The 19,251-nt window shown below is 32.6% G+C and overlaps 1 protein-coding gene across 3 annotated transcripts; it reads right to left on the minus strand.

The window, feature by feature from the left end:
* Nucleotides 1–2,445: 2,445 nt before the first annotated feature.
* LOC143236865 (uncharacterized) lies at nucleotides 2,446–9,310 on the minus strand. 3 transcript variants are annotated; one of them, XM_076475504.1, is made up of 5 exons: nucleotides 7,326–9,290; nucleotides 5,683–5,879; nucleotides 5,126–5,285; nucleotides 4,082–4,216; nucleotides 2,446–2,704 (listed from the first exon to the last, which is right to left on the minus strand). In XM_076475504.1, the coding sequence occupies exons 1-5, from the start codon at nucleotides 7,562–7,564 to the stop codon at nucleotides 2,626–2,628; spliced, it is 810 nt and encodes a 269-aa protein (XP_076331619.1). In that variant the 5' UTR covers nucleotides 7,565–9,290; the 3' UTR covers nucleotides 2,446–2,625. The 3 variants fall into 3 exon arrangements, with proteins under 3 accessions (XP_076331619.1, XP_076331622.1, XP_076331620.1); XM_076475505.1 differs by having other exon boundaries at nucleotides 2,646–2,782; nucleotides 7,326–9,297; XM_076475507.1 differs by lacking the exon at nucleotides 4,082–4,216 and having other exon boundaries at nucleotides 7,326–9,310.
* Between the last annotated feature and the right edge of the window lie 9,941 nt (nucleotides 9,311–19,251).

Here is a 19,251-nt window from a genome sequence, read left to right on the forward strand (position 1 = left end):
AAATTTTTGTATGTATCATAGAAAGAAGTAATTGGCTTATAACCTGCAGTGTTTTATAAATTGAACAGGGATCATGTTAAGGATTCTCTGCATACTAGTCAGTTTTAGATTTATTTATTTATTTTCCTCTCCAAAGATGTACTAAATAAAATTGTAGGTGAAGTGTCATACTTTTGTTGTTATTATGAACTCTTAATGGCAATTTATTATTTATACAAAGGTTTTTATATTAATAAGTTGTGGTCTGAAGCAAAATAATTAATATATTTTTTGTGATACAGAATTTTAATGCTATGAACAATAATATTTTTCATCATATGTACTTAATCTTAAAAATATGAACATTTCCCAAACAAATCACTAAGAAATTGTTCTCTCTTTAGTAAAACTTTGTATTCATGTTATTGGTAGTTATTTTTGATTTTAGAGATTGTATTCCCTTTTGTATTGAAGTTCATAAGCCTATTTGAAGAAAATGCAGCATTTTATGTAGAACTTGGGTGATGACATTTCATTTTACTTTTATGGATATTGTTATTTAGAAAATAGCATAGGTAATGTTTTTACAAGTTATTTAATATTCATAGTGTTTTTTTTTTTTTGTTAATCAGGACATGTAGTTATTATTGGGTTTTGAATAAAATGTTGATTTAGATCCTGAAATTGCTTTTTACTTAAGTTCTTTGCTTGTTTAAAGCAGAATTACAAATATAAAATGAGCACTATTTTCTGTTAAGGCCATCCATTGTGTTTTCATAGGATAATATTTGCTATAACTCATGTTATTAAGCAACATCTTCTGTTCTGTATGGGTTTGGTCATTTTGACCAACCTTGCAACTATGAAACTATATATATATATACACACACACACACTATAACTTTTAATGTAATAAGTATATTTTCATAAAATTTGATAAGCCTGTAGTAAATATAATTTTTTTTACTCAAAAAAAATAGTTTAAGTATTTATTTTAACTAAAGATATATCTGTGAATATATAATTATATAAAATCAGACTATGACTAGTCTGAGTGCAAGATGGTTTTAATATTAAGGTTAAATACACTTTGTCTTTCATCTTATACTTCTCTAATTTCAGAAAATTTGACCATGTTGAATCTTATGCATGATTATAAATTGTTGACTTAACATTAAGTTTCTGAGTGTGGTAAATCTTGAACCTTTCATCTGGCCACCCTTCCACTTTACATGAACATCAGCTTCCTAGACCATATTTAAATAGATTAGAGGTGTAGAACACCACTATAATTATATTAGGAACTTTATTTTTGTGTAATTAAACATCATTTCTAGAACTCCAGTTTTTTGTTTTGTTTTTTTAGTTGTCTTTCTTATGAAAACAGACATTGATTTTAAAATGTGGCAGGATGCTGGTGTACTTTCATCAGCTTTAGATCTGTTTTTGTTTACAGTGCTAGGAGGATCATACTTTTTGGATTGGAGAGCTCTTTTGTGTGTATGTGTATGCAATTTTATAAGTACAACTCTCATTTTAGAGATGAGAGTGCCAAGGGTTTTTCAACAAAAGGTTTTATAGATAGGCATTTGTAACTTGGTGAATGGAAGCAACTAGAGAGGGGGAAAAAATACAGACCATCTTTATATGCCAAACCTGTCATCTGTTTTAATGTTGTAACTGGCCATTTTGTCCCATTGTTTGTGAATGGTAACACTGATACAACATTGCATGCATACACTTGTGGATTTTTTTATATTATCACCTAGCAGTAAGTGAAGTTTAGCTGCTTCATTTTAGCAAAGGCTAAAAGTTCTTATTGACATCATAGTTGACTATATTCTTGAAATTTCCAACACATGAGGCAAGACATGTTTTATATAATTAAAAATCCCAGTTCTGACCAATTAGAAAACTGGAAGGTAAAGATTTCTTAGGAAAATATACTGACCTTCTTTCTGTACCTTAGAAAAAACTCCATTGACCATATTAAATTTCTTAATGGCTTTACTATAAGTTGGGTTAGGTATTTTGTTGTCAGAGCCTATTATTTTCTTCAAATGCTCCGATATGCAAGTTTGGAGAATATGAAGATAACATTTTATCTCTCCATCATTTAGTAATCTTGGTGATTAATTTTTATTTCTGAAAGAAAGCTGTAAATTCTACTCAGAACAACTGATTTATTAGAGATCACAACCTTGAATCAAATAAGTGGTGTTGAACATGTTGCTTGTGGTTCCCAGTGGCAACTTTTGCAACAGCATCAGTACATACAAATTATTCTACTAAGTGTGTAAAGTTTGTTGGTAAAGTTTTCAACAGACAGAAACAAAACTTGCATTGCTCCAGATAATTTTTTAATATATTACTGTCCAGCATTTTAACCTGGTAAAGTGATCAAGGCTGTAATGTTTGTTAAAATGTGATCTTTCAAAGTTTAAAACTTAGTAAAGGTGCACTGAGAAGTTTCAGTAAAACATTTATTTGTATTATTAGTTACATCTGTAGACAAGAGGAAGTACAAATGCTTTATTAAGTGAAAACCTTAAACCTTAAATTGATGACAGGCAGCACTAGATATAGAACGTTGTAATGTAGTTAATGCTGTTAAATCCATTAATAAATTAGACATGGGTAAGAAAATTAGTATTGCCATTCTGATTCCACACTTTTCATCTTGATATTCTGTTTCCTTTCAGCACATCTGCTTCTCAGCTGTTTTCTATAAATAAGATGAGATACTTAATTTTTCAACAATTTAATCACAGATTGTATCGGATCTTTCCACTGTCAGCTGGATCTGTAGATTTTACAAAGAAAATTAATTAATAGGGGTCAGATTCTGTATTATAACCTGTATGAATAATTCCATATAGACACTTGTCCTTAATGATTCTAAAAGTACAACAACAAACTTAAAACTAGGGGAAGTCTTATCCCAAAAATATGATATGTTTTCATCATTATCTCCCAAAGGTAACCAGGAATTCAGTGTATGTACATAAAGTGAGAATGAAGACAGTAGTGTTATGCACAGACAGAGATAGGAATGTACATACCATATCCATGATCAACATGGCATGATATATATAATGAAGACAGTAGTGTTATACGATAACCATATATGCACAGACAGAAATAGGAATGTACATACCATGATCTTTTACATTGCACCACTCAACATGGCATGATATATATAATGAAGACAGTAGTGTTATACGATAACCATATATGCACAGACAGAAATAGGAATGTACATACCATGATCTTTTACATTGCACCACTCAACATGGCATGATATATATAATGAAGACAGTAGTGTTATACGATAACCATATATGCACAGACAGAAATAGGAATGTACATACCATGATCTTGAATGAAGACAGTAGTGTTATACGATAACCATATATGCACAGACAGAGATAGGAATGTACATACCATGATCTTTTACATTGCACCACTCAACATGGCATGATATATATAATGAAGACAGTAGTGTTATACGATAACCATATATGCACAGACAGAGATAGGAATGTACATACCATGATCTTTTACATTGCACCACTCAACATGGCATGATATATTTAGTGTCAGAATAATAAACTATTTATTTTACCCGACCGTAATTGAAGAGAGTTAAATACCAGCTACAATATACAGGGATACCGGGAACCTAGAAATATGCATTTTTGATATTCTAGATGGTATGGAACTGTAATATATAAACTGTGCACTGGACAAAAGTATGTTTACTCTTTATATGAACTCACCCTGCACTCTAACTTCACAAGAGTCTGAGATAAATTGACATCATTAATATGTGAGCATATCTTGATTACAAATCTTTTGTAATACTTTTGATGTTTTCTGTATGATAGACTTGTAGGGCTTTCCAAAAAATTGCCACTTTCTATGTAGTAAATTCACAATTATATTCAGCATTCCTTCTCCAGTGCAGGGCCAACCAAATGGATGACCTCTGTGCACTTTTGGTTAAAAAATTGTCTCTGTATGAAACATTACAAGACTAGTATTTAGAATACAACCAATATCTTAATTGCATTTATGTTTGTTATTCTAAATCATAAAATACCTGCAAACTCTGGTATCTTCTCTCAAGCACTTTACTTTTAGAACATTGAAAAAGAAATTTCCCATTAGGTCTGCAACTCTGCTCCTATTGCTTTTAAGACACTTCAGGAATTGTCTGTCACAGTCACAATGAGATCTAAAAATGAAAACTTAAATTTTATAATACTTCATTAGGAAATAAATGTATATACGTGAGAAGTTTTTATGCGTATGTATAAACTATTTCAATTTCATTACAAAAGGTTTACAAGAAGCCAATCTGTTTTTATTACAAAAACATTATGTAGTAATTTATCATAATTATGTTTTAGTAATGGTGAAAAAATTATCTCAGTAAAGCAAAATGCAGATTGATTCATAAGATCCAGTTCATAAATCTAAAGGCAGTTCTTGATTACTTTTGATTACAGTTTCATGAGTTCTGTTGCTTCATTTGTAATAAAATGTTATTGAGATACTTGTATATAAATTATAATGATAATTTTCAGGCCAAAACAAAATACATTAAAATTAAACAAAATATGCTGCACTTTTTTAAAAAGATCCTTGGGTACAAGCTACAACATGGGATTATAAAACGTATCCTAGGTTTTGGAGGTGACTGTGGAAATATGGCCCACATTGCAGTGGGGATACACTGTCTATCAGTCTTAACCTCCAATTTGCTGCTCTCACATAAGAAATAGACACAATTAAACTATAAATTAGGAGAGAGAAATGTGGTGCTCAAATGAAACTTACTTTTTGAAGTTAGCATTCCTGCTTCCCATATGGTAGAGGCACTAATTAACATGACATTGAACCGTATTGGTATACTAAGTTTACTGTGACTCATACTTTTATGTCTGGCTCAAGGTGTAGATCTGCATAAAGTAGTGCCAAGTTCTTAAATGTGTTAAATATAAGGCAGGAAATTTATCACAACAGTTTTAACATTCAAATACACAATCAAATTATACGAATCCATATTACCCATATTTTTTATTCCTGTGTACAGTGAAAGAAATGAGCATTTATATCTGAATTTTGATTACTAAGTGCCTACTTGGTATAAAATGACCAGTTGAAGATACTATATCCTGTCCGAAGTCCTTTAACCTTTATTGGACAGTAGTCATGAGCTCTGCAACAAGTGTCAACATTACTGTATCTTCCCAAATCTTCATACTGTTTTGCAACATTTCCTGTGCCACACCACCTGGTACCTAGCAATACACAACTAGTATTTTAGTAGGTTGTCTGTCTCATCTTATTTGGTGTCAAGCAATACCCAGTTAAATATTGTTAAAATTATTTCTTGTACCACACTGTATGATGCATAACAATAACAACAGTACTGTTTTACACTAGCTAGTTTTTACCAATACACAAAACATATCTTATTAGAACATAAGAAACATGTACAGTTCCACTTATATTACAGGTCAGTTATAGTAATGAGTATCACTGGTAAAATGTGTATGTGATTTGAATAAGACTTAAATTAGAATTGTATATCCATACACACACTGAAGTTACAGTGGAAAGAAAAGGTGAGGAAAGTTATTTCTAGCTTCTGCATTTTAAGTTTCCACAGATATGATATGTTTGCACGTATTTTACCTGGCAATATTCCACTGAATAAAGACCAACTAGGTAGTACTGGTAATTCCAATAAAGCTGCATTAGCATCACTGTTTAAAGTTTCATTGTTAAAATCCAGCACACGACATTCCTCTATAAACCACAACATTATTGGAAAACTGACTTCTTCTACATGTTGCTGAAATGAACTCAAAACTTCTGTGCCATTTTCACCACTGCAACATTATTAAAAGAAACACCAAAAAACATAGTTTACTAAACATCCCAGAAAATACAAGTCTTGTCAAATCTAACATATTACATGAACACCTCACACAGTGCTGACTAATGTAAGTTTTCACTCTCATTGACATGTGAGTTTTGATTTTGTTATTATATACACATGTAAGAAGGTTCTGTAATGGAAAATAATGAATCAACTTAGAACATCAGCTTTTATACTGCATTATTATTCATGGCTTTGTATACAATGTTATGACATTTTACCTAGCATAGCCTAGGTTGGGTATTCTGCTGTGCTGTATTGAAAAAGTAAAATTAAAGAAAATGTTCACAAATTAAGAATGTATTTCATGCAGAATGTTTGTGTTTTTTAGCTGGACTTGGATAAGAACCATTAGGTATGTTATGCATGTAAAAGCATTTAATTTTACAAGTTTCAATCTAATTTATGATTGAAGAAAATTATGAATCAGAAGCTTACACATTAACAATATGATATTTAAGACTAAGAATGTCACATGCTGTAGCTTGGTACCTACATAACCTCCTCAACTGAGAGTGACAGACTGTGGCATGACATCCACAACTAAATGTCAGAGATTTTGTTATGATAACTATGTAACACCCATTGCTAACAGTACTATAGTCTCTAGCTTAACACCTATATGAAACTCATGATTAACTGTGCTACATACATCAGTATAACACCCACATTAACAACAAAGCATAAGTGTGCCACAGATCAGAATGGCACATATGTAACACTCAAGCATATGTATGCCACATAATTTAGCATGACGCCTATGACTGTGCCACAGACTTAATATGACACCTGTCTAACTCCCATGACAAATGTGCCACAGGCTTCGACGTGACGCCTATGTATCACTGAATACTAACTGCAAAACAAATTTAACGTGACTTCTGTAACGTTTAATTGAGCCATAACTACCAACATGACACTTCTGTAACACTCAATACTACTAGGAAGCATTAGTAAAATGCTGGATTTAAGGATATTTTTGTAACATTCACTCATGACTGGCTAACAAACTTCAAAATACCCTTTAAACATTGATCACGCACGAAAAAAAAAGTAAATTTTTTTAAATACTGAGTTTCAATTTTATTGCTAATATTTTTTATCACTGACGTCACGAAAAGTATTTTTTATCGTTTTTAAACACAACTTACATATAATACCTTATTCTAATCAGTTGTAGCCTGTTGTGAGTGATATTGAAATAAATTATTTTTTTTCTAGGGTAATATACGCAGTCAATACTGATCTGGAAGGTTATAAGTAAAAATCTCCGCATCAATCTCTGTTTATATGTTTAAAAAATCTGAAATAATAATCATCAATCATTTCTCTAAATATTTTCTTAAAGTCTAGCAACAAACTTCGTAAACTGTGTAATTACAACTTTATTACTTACTCAATTTCGTAAAGGCGGCATTTCTGGATTTTAGTGCGCGTTGTATCAAAATACTTCAACTGAGCAACAGTTCTTTCATTGTGATATACAACAGTTATAGGTTCGTACCATCCGTTGCCTTGTCTGTTTTCAGTATTAGGTGCTGGGAGGCGTTTAGAACTAGTTAACCACAATGTTATACCCCAGATGTATATTATTAACCATCGTGAAAAACTAGAGTACCTGACAAACATTTGCATTGGATAACTTCTTTAAATCACCTTTCAGAAATTACGTTTAAATAACAAAGATTGGATGGTCGAGTTTTCCTTAGTAAGTTCAGTACGTTGTGTCACGATCAGAACTTGTAATTAACATGTTCATCCTGTTTAATATTGATGTTAATTTCTCCCATTTATGACATTTCAGCCTCACCTATTCAGTTATATGGGCCACCAAACACCATTAAGTTTATTTTATCAACCGTACTACAGCCATGTGACGTCACTCGATGTGACCTTATGTCCACTTTGATGGGTTTACAGTTATGACGTCATATTAGGCTCATCTCAGTTGGTTTGATATTTCTTATATTCGTTTTTACACATTAAAAATACTTTAAAAAATGATAACCAATTCATAAATCATTTCTCAACTAGTCCGTTAATTTGCTTTTCATAAGTCTTCTTACAATAACAGATGCAAAAAGAATTTATTTCCACGATATCCATTGTTGTTTTTGAAATGAGAACGAGCTTTGTGAGTTCAACTCGTAAACAAAAAACAGGTTCGTACTAAAAGTTAAGAAACACTCGAGAAAGGCCAACTCGTCGTGCTTTGGCTGGTGCGTCACATTGTTGCTAAGCGTCGTTTCTTACGTATCGAAATATTGTTGTTTAACGACATCGTAAATAAACTCACCTAGTTCTTTTTAACTAGACGAAAAAATACGCATATTGTGGACATCGTAATTATCGGTTAAAAGAGTGTTATATTTTTTAAATTATGAGATTTTTATAGAGTAAAAGTATTCCAGCTTTGTCAATAAGTGAATAGTACCTATATCAAAGTTAAACTAATTATATTGTAAACTGAGTCTGAACTTTTATGGGGAACCAATACAACTCACCATAAAAAAAGAACTAATCATAACGTTTACGGTTGAGAACAAACTGGTGATAAGTTATCATACGTGTTTACTTAAACTACAATTAATGGTTTCTGTACAGAGAATTCAATGTTTTCAACTAAATATCATTTCTAGTGGAAGTTTTCTCTGAAAAACTGCCTTACAATGAAAAGAACAATTATAAAAAAGTTCAAGTTTGAGCAATGAATTTACTTTATGGTTCCTTGTTTCAGTATTTTGCGTTAAGCTTTACAAAGGTTATCTACGTATATATTATCCTAACTTCGAACTGGACAAGTTGGGTGGCGGGAACTAGTTAGCATCACCCACTGTCAAGCGTTTGACTGAACAGTGGAATTTGACGGACACTCCTTTATCTGAGTTACCACAAAGCGCGTTTTTATAGCAATGAACGGCACATTATGAAAAATTGTGTAGCTGAAGAATGTTTTTAGGTTTACCTCAATGGGATCTTATCGCATCAATTGTGTGAAGGTTGAGAAATACGCGATCAATGCCTTACACATTTTTGATAACGAGAATAACCAACTGGCGTAATGGTAAATACAATTTGGAAGTTTTTCCATATCCAAAAAGTACGTACTTGTTGGGTTTTTCTGTATTGTCTAGATTCTCGTTTGGTATATATTTTTCTCACATTTAGAGAGAAAAGTACAAATATCTCACTTTTAAGTGCACAGGTGTGGTCGATTGGATCATTTTATTTTTAATGTATCATGTAATAAAGGGTTTGTCTCCTGTTAAGCCTTGTGCCTCGCCTGTCTTCAATGATAAAATTCATATTAACTCTCCAGTACATTTTCTGCCAAATATCCATTAGCACCATTCTCATTTGTTAAAAAAAAAAACTCACCAAAAGTTACTCGTACAATAGTCTTTGTGAAACAAATGTAAAAGAAAGCAATAACATTTAATATATCAATGTTAATTTTTCTTACATGCACTAAAGTTACTTCAAATTTTCTTTAAAGGAAAAAAAAAAAGACTAACTGAAGGATTATTTGGCATTATACATAAGGATTTAAATAATTTTCACTTGTACAGATCATGTTGATACATAACATAATTTGTTTTTAAAAGTGCTTCTGGCACAATGTACTGAGCTGGTGACAGTCATGATCCAAAGAACACAATTTTACTAAGTTATAATGTTATTTTTAATGTAAGCTAGAGAATGGCCTGAGCTTAATTACCAAATACATTTTCACTTGTTTATACTATTTATTAACCTTACATTTTGTAACATAAAAAGTGGGAAAAAGGTAGTCTTGAAGTTGTATACTAAGCATAATTTTTGCTATAGTAGATGAAACAAGGTTGTCATATAGAAACTAAAAGATACAAAAATTATATGTGTGTTCTAGCATTCCAAAAAAGAAAGTTGATTTATTTATAAGCAAGCGGGATCACACTAGTATACATAAATGAACATTATATTACATGAAGTACATGAACATTAGAAGATCAGCTGCTGGAGCAATCTTAAAATATTTCATTTGTTTTTGGTTGCCAGTGAAAAAGCTATCACAGACAACTAAATTATAAAAATGAAAAATTATTTTAAATCTTCAGTAACAGTTGGTCTCATAATGGTTGAAGTGTAGTCACATTATACAGAATTTAAAAACTCATGTTTAAGCCCTCTAATGAAAACAGTATATGCTACTTTCTGTTCTTTCATAATTTAGAAATGAACACATTTATGTAGATGTATTCACATAACTTTGCATAACATTTTTTTATACAGGTATTCTGCACTGTTGATCAATATCTCTTTAAATTAGATGTAAACTTACATCAATCCTCTATCTTGAGATATATATTATAAACTATAGTAATAACTATAAAACTGTATCCTTGATCTATCTTGTTATTCCCTTGGGATGTTGGTCGAAATCAAATTTATCAGCAGTAGAAAACTGTTTAAAAGTTAGTAAGAGCAGCAGGTATAGATTCCTTGAATGTACAATAGAAATTACCATAGGTCAGGGGTTCCCAACTGGTGGGTCGCGACCCCCCAGGGGTTCGCGAAGCCTTGGCAGGGGAATCGCGTAGCCTTGTTAGAAGTAGCTTGGGATAACATTAATTTTATTTCATCAATTACATTTTCATGTCGCGAGTGCCAAAAGGTTGGGAACCCCTGCCATAGGTGATCTAAAATTATCCTGTTTTGCACGCGAAATCTTTGCTCTGACGTAAATACTCAACATAAGTTTTCGGCTCATCTTCATCTGGTTAAGATGTTCCTCTCCAGGTCAAGCAGCCACAGGAGTTCTATAAAACATACTTAGAAGAGGTCAGTTACTTTATTTGTTTTAAATTGTATGGAATAAATATTTTTGTACCCATATGCTTTCAATGTTCAATTTATTCTTATATAAACAACTTCCTGAATTCCGTTGTTTACTGCCATAATCCCATTGTTTCACCATGCAATACTATATATTTTGAATGACAACTACATATCAATTTTCTTGTAGTGCAATAAAAAAGTAAAGAAAAAAACTTTTCAAAAAGCAAATAAATGTAGAGATGGCTAATATCACTTCTTCAAAAATTATGCAGTTTTCAAAGGATTAATATTAGCCATTCCTACATTTCTTCCTTTTCTGAAAAAGTTTTTCCTTTACTTGTTTTTTAATGCAGTGTTACAAAGTACAAAGGAAGATTGTATTTACAACCAAGTTCTAAATACAGTGAGGTTTCATTAATATTTAATTTTTTTATCTATTATTGGCTAGTAATTCTCATTTGACCGTGTAATGAAGTTTTTTTTAGAAACACCAAATGTCTGTAACAAAGCTAACTTGAAAGGGTAATGAAAACACTGTGAAAAAACAGAATTATGATTCTGTTTTCATCAATACTTATAATATAACATAATCCATTTGAAATTGGTTGACACCACTGTTTTGGATTTTGAGCAGAAGAAAGAGGAATAAAAAATTAAAACTTTCTCTGATATTTACAAAAATTCCTAGAACTTGTGAGTCAGTCATTACATAGATGTTGTTATAAAAATATTGGAAAAATCTGATGACGTATTGAAGAGATATTTAAAATACTATTTTGATGAGTAATCTACATAGGCAGTGCTATCACCTGCCTGATAATGAAGTTGTACTCTTATCAAAGTATGAGCAATGTACATGGACTGTATGACTTTTATCAATGTGTCTCGTAATTTTAACAATATTTCACAACCCCAAAATGACAGCAGAGTTGGAAATGGTATAGGATTTTGTAAGCAATACAAAATGTGATCTGAACAGTTGATTATGCTCAGAATGATCTTTTTTTTACTTATTTTTATCAACATCTTCTATTTTAATAATATTATTGGATTTGTAATTGTTTCAACTCATTACATATTGCCTTAAGACCATGTGCTCTTAAACATGGGAAGAACAACTGACACTGGCTGCCATGAATGTCAGAATTGCCTCTAAGCAGTAATGTCATGTATTACAAGTATATATTAGTTAACATATGACATTGAGTTACTTGCTATAGCATATACATCGTTAATTATACATAGACTGGTTTGTCTATATCTGACTAGCCATCCTTACCCAACATTGCCTCGGTATCACCTGAACAAAATATATCAAATGGTCATATTTGTCCCAATTTAGACTCTGATTAGAATGACATCTTCATCTGTTTACCCACTGATGAAAGTCTTGTGTTTGTGTTCTTGACATTACTTACAAATTACACTCTGCATGGCATATGTTGTCACTGTATCTTTAAAATTATTGCTCTAATTCAGTCTCAACTTGATGATGAGCAGCTTGTCTTTTTCCTAGGCTGTCAAAGCATGTCTCTTTCTTGTGGAGTCTCACTCTGTTGCTTTTGTTGCATACATTTTGCTGCTTGTGACTGGCAATCAGAAGTTATAATTTTCCTATACTGAAAATGTATTCCCAATAAGTACTTACCTCTTCCCACAAGATTAGCTGTTCTCATTCAGTGCTGCCTTCTATATGCAAACTTTTTCTTTATGCATGCCACAAGCCTTATGGTTCCCTTTCATTGGAATTAGTATATTCCAAAGTTTGTTTCATATAAATTATCATGCATCATTCATCAGCCAGTAGCATGCTCATGTGAAACATGACTCCCACTACACTACTCTAGCAAACCTTCACTTCAAAGTTTGACAGAAGGTGTAGGCATCAGAAGTATAGAAGAGGTAAGTACCTTCTAGAAATACATTTTCAGTATAGGAAAATTATAACATCCAATATCACAGCTACTTCTGCTCACCAGATTAGCTAGAATTAGTGGTGGGATTAAAAATTTTAACAACCGGTTCTATCTTGCTTCACACACCCCCAATTTTAGCATTGAAAAATAATAACTAAAATATCTAACTGAAATAATTTATTTAGCATGCTTTAAATATTTCCAAATTGCCACTTGATTATCATCAAAATATTTATTCCTTCCATTTTGACCCTGCTGTCATCAGCTGTGTTTTTTTTAAACCCATGTTTGAACTGAAGAAGTGGGATCCCATGAATACAATGGGAGGTCATTCAAATTAATTGTCATCAGGTTTGCCACATTTTTTAACTGTAAGGCAGCTTCTTTTATATGAATATATGATAGCCATTATTAAAAACCATCTTTCTGTCTCTGTGGAATTAACAGTAACAGCATTGATGATGTTTTAGCGTTTTGTACAGTTCTTGGAATCTCATGATCGTGGCAATTTCATAGGACATTTTCCACAGAGTCACGGAAGTCATTAATGCTGATTTTGTGATGTAAGAACTTACTGAATTCATACAGTTTTTCTTCAGTGGCTTTCCAAGGGACAAAAATTTCATCAACATTCCAAGAATCTGCTTCAAGTATGTCTACCAGTTAATGAATTTCACCGTCATTGTTTTGTGCATTATTTTTTTTATTTTAAGTGATTACAATCCATCAATCTGACTTTCATATTTTTTATTACTGCTTTCAGTAGTTTTGGAAGAGAAAGGCCAATGTATCTTAAGTTTTCAACAAACTCAATATTCCAAAAGGCATCAGAAGCAATGGTTTCATCAGTTTTCTTTTCAAAGATTCCCCTACTTTCTTTGAGCATTTCAAATGCCTTAATGACCATTTTTATTACTTTTTCAGCTCTTTCTAGATTTAAATTTCTGGCTTGAAGGGCATTGGAAAGTAAAGACATTTCTTGTAGTATATATATCATTACTGTTAAATCCTCCAGAAGAATTTATTGCAAAGATGGCTAGCCATTACTGAATGTTTTTTCTTAGGAGAAAAATATTTGTATAATACTGGATAAGCACTTCAAACAGCAAGTGTTGATCTTAGGCTGCAAGCAGCCCATCTTGGTCCCAAAACTCTACCAATATTCAGAATTTCTAGTCCAAGTTCCATTTGGTTTTTGTTGGATTGGTGAAAGATCATGTATGAACACTTTGAAGTGATTCACTTGTTTTATATCAGTGAGATATAAAATTATCTGAAACCAGTTGCAAGTAGTGATTTAAGCAATGCCAAATTATAGCATCAGGAAAATCATTTTTGAGTTTAGTGCTCACCCCTGACAAGGATTACACTTGCACCATCTGAACAGAATGTGACCAAATTATTTTTCACATATCCACTAACTTTTCAATAGAGATGTGTATATAGTTTCAGTATCCTGCCCTTTCAACTCAACCAAATCAAGAAAAATTATTGGCAATAGACCACAATCTTCAACCTTTACAAAAATCATGATCACTGGTTTACTAGATATGGTTGAAGCTTCACCAGTTATGACACAGAGTTTTAAATTTTGTTCAACTGTTTTGGTAAGTATTTCATTTTTAATTTCCTTTGCAGTTTTCCAAGAATAGAGTCTCACTCCCATGTCCAACCCATTTTTTATTTGTAGCTCAATCTCATCTTAAACATCAGAGAATGGCCTGCTATGTTTTGCTGCAACATTGTAGATTGTATTAAAAACTTTACATGTAGAGCTGATATATTTTTGGTTTATTTTATCCAGACATTTGGTAATTGCATCTTCTGTACGATCCTTCAGTTGAATTGCACAAATAGTGTGCTTTCGATGAAAAATGTTCGTTAATTTTTTTTCTGAGAGGTACTTGCTGTACAGTTTTATTTCTTCCTAATGCTTCAACACTGTAGCTTTTTCATTCCATTGATATGTTAATTCCCTTTATGTTTATGGAATCAAATTTAGCAAAGTGATCACAACCAAGTTTCTTTCTGCAAACAATCAAACCATCATATTTTTTCTTGAACTCCTTGACCTGTTTCATACTCCAGCTATCCAGAAGAGCAGTTGCTGGATCTTCATCATCTCTAGTTGGTCCACAATTAGAAGCAGAAGTTTCAATGCTTCTTGAAGTTGCTTGTGTTAGATGTTCAGTTGGATCTTGCTTTGAAGTTTCAGTTCTTGGGGGTTTTCTTACAAACTCCAGTATATCATATCCCCAACTTCATTTTAGGGGCTGAAGCTTGAAATGTCAAAATTCCTTTATTATGTATTAATATAACTTCTCATTAAACTTTCACTACAAGGGCTAGAAATATAGAATTATTTTCCAATCACCTTTTAATTTTTTTTGGCAGTATATAAACAAAGAAAATTAACATTTAACTGTTTTTGCAAATAGTTTTTTAGGTGACTCTGTTCCACTTACATAAGGAATTTTATATGATAAGTATATATCAAGAAGCATAAATATAGTGAAATATAGTTTTACCAAGCCAAACAATTATAACACAAATGTAGCTCTATGGTGTTATTGGAATAATTTTTCTATGCAAGTACAAGCCTAGCATCCCAATTTCATATCCTGTCAGTATGAAAATAAAAGCAACAAGAGATTCAGTATCCCAAGCAAAGACATAAGATGTATTTTATTCCTTTAGACTGTCAGATGCCATCATGTAATACGTTTAACATTTTTCATTTTTTGTATTATGCATATTAAAAGAATTTGTCTGTGTCTAAATAAATTAAACATTTAACTGGCACAATTTAGCTTTAAAAAAGTGAGGGGCAACAATATTAACTAACCAGTACTGAAAAGATCTGCATGAAAATGTCAATCCAGGCTAAATCTCCAATCCAAGAACTTTTAATTTTGTTCTGAAATAGTAAACCTACAAAATAACATTAATAGCGTAGAAGTATACATAGACTACATTATTTTTCAAACTCACCTTCTTTTCTCTGTCTGCTCCAAGTATGATAGATGATTGATACCAAATGTTCACACAGGAAAATGTAGACCTACATTAGTCTATGGCAATGCTTTTCTTCCTTCATCTTAGATGGTTGATCTGTCACTTGTAGAGGCCTGTGCAAATCCAGCCTCAAAAGTTATCGTACTAAATTACAATTGTGTTATTGACTTTAAGTAGCAAGAATCCCCACAGTGACCTAAATTACTTTGCATGAATTCCGATAGTGATAGTCAATACATTATATATCTAGCATCAGAGGGCTAAGAGTCTGTAAGAACTGATTCAGCAAACTTGTGAAATTTTAAGAACAGGTTCTTAAGAACCAGTGCAAACTGGCTGAATCCCACACTGAGGAGGGCCAGTGCAAGGTATTAACAGAAACACCCCCGAGAGTATCCAAATTCTGGAGATCAAAGGAAGAGAACCACACCACTTATGAGCCAGATATACTCTTCACATGAGTGTATAAGTTATAAAACAAAAGGATGGAAATTACAAGGTGTTGAGTGGCTAGGGTATGTTATACAGTACTTGGCATATCAACTACATCTAAAATTCTTCTATGGGTTACCAACATCCATTTTCAACCCAGCAATGTTGGATTATAACCCACTACAGGATCAACATCCTACAGCAATTCAGGACTGGCTATCTGGCATTGAATGGATGGATTCAGCTTATGCAAGGACTTATGTTGATTGGTTCACTCAAATCCAACACCTCAACACTGGGAACCAAATTCCATGTGAAGGTGCCATGAAGGCTCCCAATCAAAAGAGGTGAACTGCATTTATGATGAATCACTTCTAGTTGGTATGGAATGTATAACAAGAGGCCATATCAGCCAGTAAGGTGATGGAGCAACTCAAATGTACATTTAAATTAATAGTAGAAGGCCACATTACCTTCTAATGTGACCAGTCAATTCTAGTGTTGAATGTGTAAATAGCTTCAGAAGAATACATTCACCAGTGAAGGAACAGATCAACTCTTTTGGAGGCCATGCTGCATCTAAAACAGCAGACCACTACTGCCATTCTCTCAAATTAATGATTATAGCCATCTTTCTTGTGAAACTCATTCAGAATGGTGCCTCCATAGTCAACCACCCCCGTGACTTAGAAGTGGAGTGTGGTAAGGACTTCTATACTTCACTTGAAGGAGGATGAGAGTCTGAAGGGAAAATCAATCACCAGAGACAGAGTTATGGGTGACCATACTGAGTTATTTACTCAAACCATGAAAATGATTGGAAGCTGTTCCATTTTACTTTACCCATGCAGTCCATTGGTAGAAGGGTCTGTAAAAGACATGTTTATGAAGCAATGGTCATGAGTTAGATAACCTTTCAGCAATCTTGTGTATCATGCCATTCCTATGGTTAGCATGCAGAACCATGGACAATAGAGCATGAATCTACATGGCTTACAGTGCAAATTTGAAGGTAAAGAATACTTGGTCAGGCACCACATGCCATAGAGTGGAATCTGTGTGATCAAAGGGAGGAAAGAGAAAAATGAAAACTTAGCAGTCAAAGATGCAATGAAGTATGGGGCATGGCTACAGGTGGAATACAAACTCAGACATGGATGAATGTGTGATGTGATAAAAATGGTGGGAGATGAATGTGCTGGGTGTGGCCCACACACCAGTGTTGAAGATCTCTTCCAACAAACAATGAAGATGAAAAGTGAGAAGATGGGAGGAAACATGGAATAAGTTATGAGATGAAGAAAGTAAAAAGAAGTAAGCCAAACAGACCTGAAAGTGGACCCAATTCATAAGAGGTAAGAGAAAAGATCACAAAGGGAGGAGAACTGCCATGGAATAAAACATGGTTGCACATACTCAAGAGGGTAGCTGTTCATGAAATATCACATCTGAGGTCACTGACTTAACACAGAGTATGTAAGAATCTAGATGAAGGTAAAGATGGGAGATAGAAGGTAAGAACTAGGGGAAAAGGAGGAACAACCCTCCCAAGCTGCTACAGACTTGAAGAGAAAGAAATATTCAGAATAAAGGTGAAGATTAGTAGGGTGATAACAGATGTATGAAATGTTAATGGCAAAGAAATCAGTGGTTCAAATGTAGGTAAAGTCAGAGTATAGAGGGCTACAATAATGACCACAATCTGGAAGGGAAAGACAACCAGAAGGCTTATGAATCTAGAAGAAATATACAAGTAGAGTGAGAATAAGGGAAGTAAACTCCCATGGTAACTGAAAAAACAGAAGGTATGGGACAAAACCTCCCTAAAACAAGAAAAAAAGTATACCAAAGATCAGTAGTCAAAGAACCATGTGAGAAATTTGGCCACAGAAGGCTAATCAGCAGGAACTCCCTTGCCAACTAACCAAGAGCAGAAAACCTTCTAGTTGAGATGGTACACTTGCTTGCAGAGATATAACATCATTGATACCTATTAGTGAAATGTACAAATATCATGTGAAGTTGTAAATACGTGGTGCACCAACTAAAAGAGGCTAATTACCTTTAATACCAAGCATATCTTCTGTAATGTAAGAATGTAATTGATTATCCTGTGTGTTTTCTTATAGCAAAGAAACATTGGGCTATCTGCTGAGCCCACCGAGGAGAAATGAACCCCTGATTTTAGAGTTGTAAATCCATAGACATACCGCTGTACTAGTGGGGGGATTAATTATCCATAAATACAAATCCCCCTGCTGGTAAATATACACAACCATTTCAGTTTAAGTTTAATGCAAGCATTATAATTTAATTTTTGTAACATGCGTCATATTTAGTTATTTTTAGAAGCAACATTTTATAACACATCTGTTTATGTAGCTGCTTACCAATCATACATTGTGTAGTTGAATTGACATGAATTGCATTTGTTTACAATAGCAAAAATAGTGTATCATGTTCTTTAAACCATCTTGTTTCCCATTAATGCCAATATTATGACCTCCAAATATCTAGTATTGTGCAGAATGTTCAAGTCTTCTGTTGGAAGTAGAAATATGTATGAAAAAAAAATCATTATAAATGAAAAAATGTATCTTTATTCAGGTATATTCTACATTTTTAATGCATTTTGCCTTTAGGCACTTGATTTGAAAGGATATAAGTCTGCACTAAAAGTTTAGGTAATAGATTACATATCACAGCAACACTGTGAAATCTTATATTTGTTTGACCCTATTCTTAACTATACTTGTATTTTAGTTTAACTTAATTCTCTACTCACTTTATTAGTTTTCTGTAACTGTTCACTTTACTTGAAATTATGGTTCTGTTTAGTTTTGTTAGCCTTATTTATATTGGTTATTGATAAGTTCATCAATTATTTATTTTAATTCTAAATCTAATCAGTGATGTCGAGAAACCCACTTGTTGAGAAATTTATATGCAAAAACGGCTTGTTTGGGTTGAGAAAATATTTAAATATTTTAAATATGTAAAATATTTTCTCAACCCAGACGAGCCATTTTTGCATATAAAATTCTAAATCTAGTTCTACTTATTTGGTTCTGTATAGGATTCATTTCATTTTATTTAGTTTTATTTGTAATTTGTATCCAGATTTATACTGTTTCTTTTATG

The sequence above is a fragment of the Tachypleus tridentatus genome, chromosome 13 (assembly GCF_004210375.1).
Source record: "Tachypleus tridentatus isolate NWPU-2018 chromosome 13, ASM421037v1, whole genome shotgun sequence".
In the NCBI taxonomy this organism is placed as follows: domain Eukaryota; kingdom Metazoa; phylum Arthropoda; class Merostomata; order Xiphosura; family Limulidae; genus Tachypleus; species Tachypleus tridentatus.